The following is a 13,398-nucleotide window of genomic DNA, read 5'->3' on the forward strand; positions in this document are numbered from 1 at the left end:
GTTTTTCCGAATACAGGTCCCAGTCGGGGTATTTGTGGTGCACACAGAACTCTTATTTGACATCGTCCCAAATTACCATAACCGTTATTTGCCATTCAAGTCTATAGTGTGCACGTGAGACAGTGTTCTTCTGTTGTCTTTGACAGCTTTTAGGTGCGTTATTGGCAGCTGCTTACATGAATGCGTCACCATCGCATCTGCACCGAAAACATGCTGAAATAGACAATCGCACAACCTATTCGATATTCTATCATTAAATCAACTAATCGAAAATCGTGACCCATCCCTAATATTTATATATATACACACACACACACACGTCTGTTAGTGTTGTCAAAAGTATAGACCGCGATACCATTTGGTATTGAAATTTTAAAAATATTTCCCGCTAAGATTTGAGCGTTTTTCAACAGCGCTCAAATCTTAGCAGGAAACGGACGCTTTTAAAATTTCAGTACCGAATGATATCGCAGGCGGTACTTTTGACAACACTAGTGTCTGTATGCATGTATAATAATGTAGACGTATATTGAATGAAGAGACTGGTAAATGTAAACATCTGTTACAATGGCAGACGCTGTAAACCAGTGTTACTCATTGCGCGGCTCGCCAAGCTTCAATTTGTGGCTCGCATGACAGTAAATAATACGATGATATGATCATGCAGTCAATATAGATATTTCATAAAAACATTAAAAACAAGCAGGGCTATAACATGACCCAGGAAACAACTCACGCCGAATACCCCTGCCATAGATTCCTTACCTCGAAAGTAAGGGTACAAAGCTTCCATCACAAATAACTATTAAAGACTAATCAATTGACCAGGTGAGAGTTGCCTTTTCTGAACCTTTTTTTTTTTTTTCAAGTTATATATATGTAGATGAATAATTTCTGCTTTCATTTCTGGGGCTTGATTGTGCCTCCTCTGGGCTTCTAAAGTCTGTCCAGAGTAGAATTTAAGGTGTGATCATGGTCCGAAGCAAAGATTATGAAGGAGAGGGGGATAGTGCTGCTGCTCATTTCTCATTTTTTCATATACAATTACCAGCTAATATCAACACTTAATATATTTAAAACCATTTTCAGCTAAAAACAGACAATGAGTGTTTGAAATGACTTGCAATCCAGTCAGCTTGTGAGAAATGTTTTTATGCAATGCTAAATGTTATGTGTTAACCATTGCTATAATACTAGAGATGCACCGATTGAAATTTTCTTGGCCGATTCCGATTTAAAAAAATTTGTAAGTGTGACCTGCTGATACCGATTTTTGCAAATTCCAATTTTCTAAGAATTATAATTGACAGCACATACAAACAAAAATCTACTTTTTTCAATGCGCAAAAAAAATAAACATTACAATTCCCCCAATTTGGACAAAGTTACAGATGCTCTCTCACTTAAGCAACTGCTGTATACAACAAAACAGATGTCATTTCCCACTTGGGTTGGTCATATTTTCCCCCTAACCTTATCAAATGTAATCTTTCACACATCTTTGGATTTAAAATACAAATTAAGAAAGGTTGGAAAAATACAACAATACGTTTTTACAGTGGTGGTCAAAATGATTAGAACACTAGTATTTTCAACAGCTAAAAATAGTTTTAAGTGAGTTATTTCTATATTTTGCTGTAATGTATCTGTAGAAAATATCAATTTACATTTCCAAATATTCATTTGTTTGCACAAGGAGTCTAACAGCCAGTGCTCCACACAGAGATCTGATCTCATCATCATCCAGTCTGTCTGGAATGTAGGGCTGCTCCCTAATTGTCGACTAACCGTTAGTCGATCAAAAGAGGCTCGGTCGACCAAAATGTTATTCGTGGCTTAGTCGCAGAAAAAGAAAAATCCACAGGCAAAGTCATACAGTACATGAATATACAGTACATCCAAACGCTCACCAATCATTCATCAACCTCAAATATGGCTTATCTGATATATGTATGTATTAGCAGCTTTACGTGGCCGCTCAATCTAATGTTAACCTAGAGAAATGTGCGTTATTCACTTGTGTGGAAGCTGAACAGTAGCGCAGTCACTTGCTCTTAAAATACTCCCTCATTTTTGGTCATACAGATTGAGTAATACATCTTTCGACTCTGTAAAGACTACGTTTATTTGTGTGCACTCAAAGTAACAAACATTGTGCTTTTGTAAAATAGCCTAATGAAAGCAAACAGGATGCGCTTGAGCTTGAAATCCATGCAGGTTATGCTTGCCTTACAGATATGAAAAACATCTCTATAGAGAGCGAAATGTCTACTTTCAAATGAACCAATTCAAATGGATTACAAATATCTTCCGATTATGTAATCCGTATGAAACAAACATACAGGTTGTCCACTACTGCGGAGATGAGTCAGTGTCGCTGACTTCATATTTAATCTAAAACCCAAGAAAGCACTAGTGTATCAATACATTAAAATGTTAATGCAGCCTCCTTACTGTTTTTCCCTGACGCATTCATAATCATTACTTCTGCCAGTGTGCTGTGGCAAGCTATATCCGTGTGCTTCAGTGCTTATGAGGTTCTGTAGGCAATTAAAGGCTTATTATATAGGCAATTAAGGCTAATTATTTAAATGGTTTATTAAATGAATGAAACCAGAAAAATCATTAGTCGAGGGCAGCCCTACTGGAATGACATGAAGAAACCGAACAAACTGAGACAGACTAAATCCAGAAGAACTGTGGCTACGTCTCCAAGACGATTCTAGAAAGCTACCTGCAAATCTCCCTGAGAAACTCAGATCTCTGTGTGGAGCACTGGCTGTTATCAGACAAACATCTCACTGGATTATTACAATAAATGGCAAAATGAATGTTTGGAAATGTAAACCGATATTTCCTACAGACACACTACAGCAAAAGATGGAAATAACTGACTCAAAACCATTTTTAGCTGCTGAAAATTAAGTTCATTTTGTCAGCAATGTTGTTAATTTCAAATTTAGTCTTAATCCCGTGTTAAAATGTCCTTGTTAGTTTTTATCATATTTAGTCAACCTTATCCTATTTAGTTTGTCAAGTTTTAGTCGACTAAAAGTATCAACATTTTAGTCTAGTTTTAGTCAGAGAAAACCTGAAGTATTTTAGTCTAGTTTTAGTCAATGACAACTTGACATTTTAGCAATAAGATTATTATTAATTAACCATACAAGAGTATTAATTTTGGCAGCTATTTTTAATTTAGTCTTAGTCTTACTCAAATGTACATTTTAGTTATCATATTTAGACAGCCTTGTCCCGTTTAGTCAATGAAATCTTAGTCACATTTTGGTCATTCTGTATAACGGTTAAACTGAAAAAAATAATAATTTTGGCTCAAAATTATAATCGTAATGAAGCGAGAAGCGAGAAGCGAGAAGCGAGCTCGTGGTTGCGAGATTGCTTAAAATAAGCAAACCACCGGGCAGAAAATGTAACAGCGAATCTCTGATTCGGGGATTTGAACTTTTGATATCTGGCAACCACACTCCTGAAAGCTCGCGTAGTAGAGGCGTGTACAGCAGTCTGCAATAACATTTTGTCTCCTTTTTTTGACAAAAATAGAGGTTTTTGGTAAAGTTTTTATTTTTTTGAATACATTTTAGTCTCGTCTTATTTCGTCGACGAAATTGCATGTTGATATAGTCATAGTTATCGTTTATTGACCTCATTATCGTCTCGTCTTAGTCATAGGAAAAAAAAGCTAGTCAACGATTATTTTTCATTATAGTCTTCGTTAACGAAATTAACACTAGTGAAAATACAAATGTTCTAATCATTTTGGCCACTACTGTATATGAAACCAAACCCACCTGTAAGTGGCGGCAAATGACTGTTTTAATGAGTCAGTCATTTAGTCATTCATTCGACCTATTTGTTCAAATGCCTCGATTCTGAATGAATCAGCCAAGTGACTTTATGAATCAGTGACTCACTCGATTCATTCAAAAACATGGATTCATTAAGTAACAAAACACCGCCGTGTGTTGCTTTGATTGGAACTATTTTCAGCGAAATTGACCAAAAACAGTCAGTATTGGTTCTAAAATGTAAGTCACTTAATTTTAACTTCTTGTTTATTGAATTTAAGATTGTATCAAATCAGTATCACATTGCAATCATTTTGATATTTGGGGAAACATCTTGGTTGTGTAAATCAAATATTATAAATATTTTTTTTTTCTACCGCAGTAAGCATTTATAACTTTGTGTGCACTATTGCGCTCATTTGTTTTTATTTCTGCACGAGTCTTTCACACACTCACTCAGCCTGCGTGAGCCACATGGCACAACATAAATACACTATCAGTCTCAGTTTACACTGAATGCAATAGAATCAGAATCACTCTCGCGTAAAAAAAAATGGTGGCCAAGTTTCAGTGCTTCCCTAGTTATTTTTGTTATTGACATTTTCATCAGGCTTCTTGTCCAGTCGGGCAAGTAAAATTCTCTCTCACTTGCCCCTTTAAAAAATCTACTCTACTTGTCCCAGACAAGCGTTAATCGAGCCCTGTGGTTCCTCCATGGTATACTCTGGCCCTACACGTATTACAAATTGCGAACTTTGTTTCTTCTTCACTCACAGTGAAGAACTTCCATCTCGACGACGTGTTTACATGCAGATGTGAGCATAGGTGTGATGTCAAAACAGACCGGCTCGGAATCGGCAGACTGACCGGCCGGTCACCGGTCCGGGCCGATCATGCGGAAAATCTGCTAATTCCGGTCCCTGGCCGGTCGATCGGTGCATCTCTACATAATACAGTAAATACACATCATTATAAAAATACCTAAGCTTGCTTGAAGATATATGATAGATTATTCTAATTGTGTTTATTTGGTTTCATATTTCATTTGTCAATATGTCTGTCTCTTCCCTTGTGCCTCTGAAAGAGAGCGGGAGCGGAACTGATTGCAGTAAACGGATGACATTTTTCCTCTCTCAACAAGCTTTAATGTCATTATTAGCACCAAAGTAACTATTTGTCAATTACATGTAGGTCAGGTATGGAAAGGAATAAATATGATTATTCAAAATGTCTTTGTTTTCTAGGTGGGTGTTCACGGCATTAGGATAGAATTTTTTAGTGAAAAAGGATCAAAGCGCACCGCCACCTACCTGCCAGAGGTTGCGAAGGAGCAAGGTGAGAATAAGGGTGTATTCACACCAGGAAAGTCCGCTAGTTCACTTGCTTTGGTCCGGACCAAATACGATGTTGATTTTTGTTTGTTTGTTTGGTGCGGTTCGCTTTCACACTGCCCTTTTTGCAAGTGAACCAGAAACTGTAAACAAAACCACACGTGTGCTTAAGGTCATCCATTCATTGGTTCATCCATTCAACGTACCAGAGTTTGTTTGGAACCGGACCGAGACCACCACCTCAGCTGGGTCTCGGTATGGTTGTTTGGTCCGCACTTGAGTGCGATTGCTGTATTCACACCTGCCCAAAAGAGGCGGAACGAACTAAACGAGTTCAATTGAACCAAACGAGACAGGTGTGAATACACCCTAAAATACACTTGCCTGATTTCTTTCCATGATGTCTTCAGTTACACTGTAACAGCAGAAATAAGACGCAGACCAAAAAGTAACAATCAGTATGAAAGAACATAATTGAATTTGTTCTGTCTCTATAGGATGGGACCACATTCAGACCATAGATTCCTTACTTCGAAAGGGAGGTTACAAAGCTCCCATCACAAATGACTTCAGGAAGACTATTAAATTGACCAGGTGAGAGAATTGCCTTTTCTGAATTTCTTTTTAAATCACTGGCTATTTATAAGTGGATGAATATTTTAGTACTCGAGTCCAGTGCCACAAGACAGCGTTGGGGAAAGTTATTTTTAAAAGTTATGCATTACGATATTGTGTTACTTCCTAAGAAAATAACTAAGTGCGTTACTTAGTTACTTCCTATGGAAAGTAATGCACTATGATACTTTTGCATTGCTTTTTCTCATCTGGTCTGTGCTTGCTTGTTTATAATATTAAAAAAAAGGTCTATTTTTGGAAAATGTCAGGCTGAAGAAAATTAAAAGTTCAACACTTCATCAATAAAAATATTAAACACAAATGTCTTTTTTTTTTAATCTAAAGTCTTTTTTGCTTTTTAGTGTGGTTGAATTGGATCATCGAAGGTCAGCAGCAGACAGTGGTTAATAAAATGTGCTTAAATACATGAGGGATATTTGTGCTATTTAACTTATTTAATTATTGCGGGTTTGTGTCATATTCTGAGTTTGCATTTCAATGAATTTATTCATTTTGAGAAATACTGAATCTGTTTTTGTTCAAGGGAGATGAGTAAATGCATGCTGACATTTAGTCTAGAACTACAGTAAGCATCATGTTCACACACAGCCTCTGCACTTACCCCCGATTTCTGTCAGTCAGTAAATAAGCACGTAACTGGCTTTACTTATTTGAAAATTAACTCAGATATTTTCTTGTAAATGAAAAAGTAATGTAACTTTACTAGTTACTTGAAAATATAAAGTGATTTATATAATGTTACTCAAAACTAGGCACGTGACGGTATAAAATTTTCATGTTGCGATAATTGCTGAAGCTTTTATCCCAGTATACGGTATTATCACGATACTGAAATAAGTTTCTAAAAAAGTGTTCGTAACGAGGCGGCGGGAACCGGCGAACATTTAAACGCTTTAATAATAAAATAAACAATAAAATGAAAATAAGCGGCAGTGCCTCAAGGATGACTGCCGCACACGAAACACAAAATAAAGTCCAGGCCTGGTCCTCTCTCGGCTTCCACTGTCGTCACTTTTTTATTTGTTACAGAAGTAATTTTTTTGCTAAATGTTAGCTTGGGTCCATTAAATTATAGTACAGTTACAACTTTTGATTTTAATGTTTTTACATTTTTAAATCAAGTGATGAATGTTTTCGAAGAAAATTTAATTGGTAGTTTAACTAATAAATTAACTAACGCTAACTAATGTAACTACACATGTAAAGTGTGACCAAGCAATAAAGAATCAAAACATTTTCAAACAATATCTAGGGAATGTTGTAGTCTAGATTCAAATGTAAAAAAAAAGTTAATAGTTAAATAGCCTATTAAGTCTAAGTTTGTAAGCATTTGGCACTGTGATGAGCAGCATTGCGAAAAAAAAAAAAGATTTAAATCCTGTTCAGAAACAGAAATTAGGGCAGCTGTTTTGTTTATGGGGTTTCCAGGGTTACGGCTGCATTTTTGCTGTTCTATCAGCGCCATCTGCTGTTAGACAGTGAATGTGCGCTTTCATCCAAAGTGTCTCGCGTGTTCTGCCTTGTGCTTCTCATCCGTCTTGGGCTTGTTTACATCAGTGCGCGCATTCGTCTTTGACACAGCATACAGCGGTGTTGTGCATTTTAATCAGTTGATGGAAAAAGTACTCTTAAAATCTGTTAAAAAAATCGGAATAATTTGTAATAAATGACAACTCGTGGCATTTTGAAGTGCCCACGATAACAATATCGTGCATGTTCATAATCGTGATGTATGTCATATTACCGAATACTGGCACATGTCTACTCCCAACACTACAAGACTGTCTTACGGGTATTTGACACAGGATGTTATAAGCAGCATCTTTCGTTTCCATCACACACATTTATTTAAAGCCTCAAAAAGATACAATTTTTACACAGTCTGTGTGCAATGAAAGATTTTGGCAAGCATTGCCACTTTCAGTCTTTTGATACCCATTAAAACAATTGATTAACAAACAAAATAAATAAGGCAGACATTCTGTAGTTTGTAGTGCTTTCTCTGTTCTCTCATTATTTCACATATATAACTGAAATCACAACACAGCCATTGTCTTTAATTTTTATGTATAGTGGCTTTGTTAAATGTCTTGTTTATAAGTCTTTATTATAGCAGTGCAGAGCAGCAGATTGGAAGTGACAGCTTGTAGTTTTAACTACGTGCCTGAACCCTAAAGTTTCTTTGACTTATTCTATGTATTTTCCATGCACCAGAACTATATAATGGCTGAAGCTGTTGTGCTCCAAAAATGACAACGCACCAGTAGTTCTTATAACTCATACACTATATTAATAGTTAGGGGTGTAACGGTACACAAACCATGGCGGTTCAGTACATGATGGAGATTTACTACTAATCACAGAACCGGCTTTTACTGACGAGATGCACATGACAATCGCATGCGATTTATCGTGTAGCCCTAACTAAAATAATGAACACTCAAAAATGTGTATGCAAACATGTAAATTGCGCACAGTGCAGTTTTTAAATTAACTTCTAAATTATAGAATTTCTTTTTGTTGTTGAAATATAATAATTTACACAGTGGCTGTCATAACTTGTTTAATAAAAGATTGATTTGAACACATTAAATAATTAAGACATCACTAACATATGAAGTATATAGTCTAATATTTTACGAAATGCTCTTCTCTAGACTTTTTTTCTCTAGTCTAGCAAATTAAAAAGTCAAGCTGTTTTAATGACGTCTTTCCGCTATTGAAACACTGAGTGATTACATGAGATGTGAAAACATTAAAACTAATAGTGAAGATGAAGGGATGATCGTGCTCCGTGCTGCTGTTAGAACTAAGGCTTCTATACAGCGATCTCTCGCCACATCAACGAGCGCCAAAACAGCATTGATTGTCTGGATTTCCTGAAAAAACTGAATGATTTGTTACCAAACCAAAAGACCTGTACTGAACATTTTCGGTATGAAATTGAATATGTCTACCATTACACCCCTAATAATAATGTAAATCATTTAAAGACAGCTTTTTGCGAGGCGGCTCCATATTTAATTTGCTGTTGACTAATAATCATCCACTCTGCCATAGCTCTTCAGCATATTCAATCACTCATGACATGCAAATGATTAATGACATAATTAGTTTTTGAAGACACGTACATTTACCTTTAACTTCTTTCATATAAAATTTACTGCAGCGTATAAAATTGGGAAAGATGCAGTCAATTACACATCGTTGTCAGTGCATCACTTTTGTATCTTTACATGGAGTCTTTCACTGTTCTGATGCTTACCCCCTTTTTTCACCATTGCTTTAGGTACCGTAGTGAAAAGATGACCATGAGCTACGCAGAATACATCGCCCACCGCCAGCATCATCACTACCAGAATGGCATCGGGCACCCTCTCCCGCCATACAACCATTATTCCTGACAGCGAGCCGCATGATCAGTCACTGGACCTCTCGGCGGACATCTTCCCGGGAGAGCCCGCCCCCTCGTGGTCTAGCTATCTGTACTACTGTACCATTTTATGATGATAGTTTCCGTTGCCATGTCGACAGTCCGTTGGAGGCATGGCAGCGGGTGGCAAATAAGCATTAGGTGATTATAAAGCGAAAAAATACAATTCATTTATTTTGTCATTTTTATTCTTTGTATTAATTTAGTTTTTGCAGCATATATATATATATCTCAACCCTTTCCCTTTTTTTTATTTTTTACAAATTTCCTAAAATCAGGTCTCTCAGTCTGTGGATGGAAATAAGTCATATTAAATGATGGGCTAGTTTTGAAGATGCTTTTTATGTACGCTCAGCTATAGTGACTTGCGCAAATTTTTTTTCGTCTTTTATTGTTTCTTATTAGTTTGACTTTTATATCATATAGGCAACCACAGGGTTTAAGGGATTCTCTTTCCTCTCTGTGCAGTTCCTCTGATCATTTTCTTTTGTGAGTGGTGATTTTGTTTTCCTTTCTCGTTTTATCGTGAGCATTGTTGTGGGTTGTAGGGATATGCAGTGTAGCCGAGTTAGAACTAGTCAAGTCTTGTTTTTGTTTTCCTCAAATTGTCAGATTATTGAAACCACTATCTTAAATGAGTTTTTGGGTATCGCAGAATACTTTCCCCGATAATGCAATAGCCGGTTGCTCTTAGCATTACTGGAGTTGATTTGAACTGAATTTACTTGGATAAACAGTTAGGCCCTTTTTTGTATTAATCCACGTGTCTCTTCTTTTGTTGATGTTGTGCTAGTGTCGTTTGTGAGGTTAAAAGTATAGGTCTGTACTAAGGGTGTAATTGGATGAAGGCTTTTCTAGTCAGTTGAGTTCACAACTGAAATTTGTCTGTTTCGTATCGCTCCTATTTTGTCACACAGAGAGGAAAACCTTTGTGAGAGACCAAGGTCAAATGACAGGGACAAGTAAAAAAAAAAAAAAAGCCATACTGTTTTTAACGCATGCTGTGGCAGGGTGGTTGCTCTAAATGGCTGTTTTTAATTCATTTCTCTCCTGGTCTGTTTACCTGGCACGGGAATCTTCACTCTCAGGAGGATGCTTCAGTTTGTTTTGTTTTTAATGATCTGGTCTTACGGATGAATATGTCCATTTCTGTCTCGCATGGCAGCAATGTTTACACCTCCATACGGACGCGTGAACTTTACAGTGGCTGTAATCGAGAAGATAACTTACGGACCCTCAAGTCAAGCTGCTCTGGTGGCGTCTGAACCCCTCCACATCTCGCGGTGAAGCTTGTTACAAATAATGTCGTCATGTCACACCAGGGAGTTTTTTAAACTACGGTTGTAAGTGTTTTCATAGTTTTCTCACAGACAGTTTATTAGGCCCATTTTAAACTCTTGCTCTGAAAGGTGTCAGTGTTATTTTTTCCCAAAGACCAGGATGTAGACTGCTTCTACGGACAATATGACACGTGATATTCAGTGGACTCGCTTTTGAAAGGAAAATCGGGAACGATTTCTGTCTTTTGTTTTCATATGCAAGATGTTAAGGGCTTTTGGGGTTCCATCCACAGTCATTATCCAGCTCACTAAAACCTATAAAAAAAACCTGATTTCAGTTGTTTTGCCTTAAAATGGTTATGAAGTGGACCAGCAAATGTTTCCCTGAGTGTTCAACTACTTTGAGACTGATCATTTCACAACGTGAAGGTTTTGCGTGAAATTTTAATTTTTTTTGCCTGTTACCAGACAAGACTGTTTCTCATCCGTTTAATCTATATACTAAACCCCACCTACCAGAAAGTAGGTCACAGTTGTAAAAAGTGACACATTTGTTGTCTCGGTCTTAAACAACCCTTTAAATATCGAATTTTTTGGCCTCAGTTTTAAGCCCAATTTTTGTTTTTCTAGTTGGACGCTCAGGGCTTTGTTTGTTGGTCCATTAAAACAGCACAAACTGAACATTTTTTCTGCTGCAAAACCAACTCTTTGCATTTGAAATCGGATGTATTGACATTTCCAATACATTTGTTGCATGAATAGGAGGCCTCCTGTTAAACATGGCATGCTTGTTTTACAGCTATATAGATATGAGAAAAAAAAAGACTATATAAAATGGTGCTATCGGACCTCATGTCGGGGGTGGTCGCAGTAAATGTGACTGGTCATGCGGACTCATTGATCATATCAGACTTTATTATTATCCTCAATATATGCAGATCTGTTTTACAGGTGTTTTTTTTTTCCTAACAGTGTAACAAACTCTCCTGCAGGTTTGAAAGGACAAGTAGTGACGAGTCTAACCCCATCTTTCCCTCATGGCCTGGGGGATTTGGGCATATGCTTAACATCTCATCTGTTATAGACGTGCACATTTACGCAATACCCTGGAGTCTCACTCTTTGTTTCCGTCGTTAAATGCTGTGGATGTTCTCGTTCATGTACATTGCCATTTTGAACGACGGCCGGCTTAACTAACCGAACGCCGTTGTTTAAATATGGCCAAAACTACAGCGATAACGATGTGCCGAGTTTACTTGGCTAACAACATTTGTTCAAACATCATCGGTTCATTCGGTCGCGAAGCGACGCTGTCCCCTGAAAGACATGTCGGTTCTTTAATTTTTTTGGGGGGTTCTGTCAGATACGTCTGTACATTAAGGTTTTCTGTCTAATTGTGAAAAGACTGCAAATGGATCAAAGTATTTTCATGATTCCTAGAGTAGTTTGAACATGCACTATGAGGACATTCGCAATCCCAGGCACATTTGAACACTGTTGAAACTCTCAGAACCTGTCCTGCAGTTCAAGACGAGTTCAAAAACCATTTCACGCTATGTCATCGAGTTTCTGTCATTTCAACGCAACTGGGATTAGTGTTTGGTATGCATAGCAAATGCTCATTTAGGCATAAATGTTGGGTTGTAACACCTACGGACGAGCTTCGCGCTCGCTGTCGAACCCATCGTCGTTTGGCTCATGTTACCTTTGTGTGTTCAACCGAACCAAAGATGCCTCCAGCCATGTCCAAATGCTGCTCTACAGACCTGCCTTCCTGTCCTTCCAAAAACCTTCCCTGCAAGAGAAATGTCTTCTGTTTCTGTGTGTTTTTTTTCTTTTGTACAATTTCTAATATTGTTTTAGGTTTTAAGTTGAATGAATTTTCATTGTAGCCGTCTTTGAGACCTTGCATGGTGTCATTGACCGTAATGTTAGGTTGCACTTTTTTTATTTTGTTTTCATCATTGTTGTTGTTATTATATATTTTTGTAAAGAAAGAAAACCCCATAGCGTGCCTCTTAGATTTATGGGTTTCTTAATGTTTTTTTTCCTAAGACCAGCAGTTATACTTTCTACAAAAGATGAGTTAATCCTTATTTTTAAATGCCATTTAAAGAAAAAAACAAAAAAAAAGCCTCTTTTCTTTACTCTGGACCCAGTAGCTGCACTGGCATACAATCACACTGATAGATATGGGGGAAAAACGTATAAATAATAATAATAATAATGATGATGATAAAAAAATAATGTAAGAACTACAATAAATTTGTTTGAAAACTTTTTTTGTAAAAAAAAGAAAAGTAAAAAAATGTTAAAAGTAAACACAATGACTGTTTTTGTATATCGAGTTAATTCTTAAAAAAAAAAAAATATTTTGGACCTAGTTTCTAAATTATTTTAGTGGTTTTCTATGTTCTGGAACTTTGAGAAGATGAGTTTTGAACGACTGACAGCTTGCAGTGTTGTCATTGCAGGCATCGGGGTCGCCTGGTGTTGCCCCGTATGCCCACCACTTTTTGTTTCTCTTTTTCAGCTTGGATACTTTCTTCCTTTCAGAACTTAAAATTGTTAAAAGTAACGACTTGGCGAAAAAAAGAAAAACACCTCTGTAGAACTAGATCCTTTACCCCACTGAATTGCTGTTAGTGTGATGAGACTTGAAATGGGCATTTATTATGAATATGGTAGTATGGCTCCAAAAAAAAAGACAAAAATAAAAAAATAATGTGTTGGGGAGGGGGGAGGGGGGTGGCAAATAGATGGGTTATATGTGAGCTATGGCTGTGGCAATGATAATGTAGTTTCAAAACATTATTGTTATTACCTTTGAAATCATTTATCCAATAAAAATAAATTCTGAAAGAAGCACTGGGTGTCTTTTTATGCTTCACAGACAAACCTTTGATTTTTTT

General features: G+C 36.9%; 1 protein-coding gene across 2 annotated transcripts in view; it reads left to right on the forward strand.

Moving 5' to 3' along the window:
- Positions 1 to 13,344, forward strand: part of LOC306855731 (nuclear protein AMMECR1-like) — a 29,684-nt gene extending 16,340 nt beyond the window's left edge. For both annotated transcript variants that reach the window (XM_079394561.1, XM_079394562.1), the window contains 3 exons: positions 5,051 to 5,141; positions 5,635 to 5,731; positions 9,063 to 13,344. In XM_079394561.1, the coding sequence (XP_079250687.1) occupies positions 5,051 to 5,141; positions 5,635 to 5,731; positions 9,063 to 9,177 (303 nt within the window). In that variant the 3' untranslated portion in view covers positions 9,178 to 13,344. The remainder of the gene's footprint in view (positions 1 to 5,050; positions 5,142 to 5,634; positions 5,732 to 9,062) is intronic.
- Positions 13,345 to 13,398: the final 54 nt, after the last annotated feature.

The sequence above is a fragment of the Barbus barbus genome, assembly GCF_936440315.1.
Source record: "Barbus barbus genome assembly, chromosome: 36".
Taxonomy (NCBI): domain Eukaryota; kingdom Metazoa; phylum Chordata; class Actinopteri; order Cypriniformes; family Cyprinidae; genus Barbus; species Barbus barbus.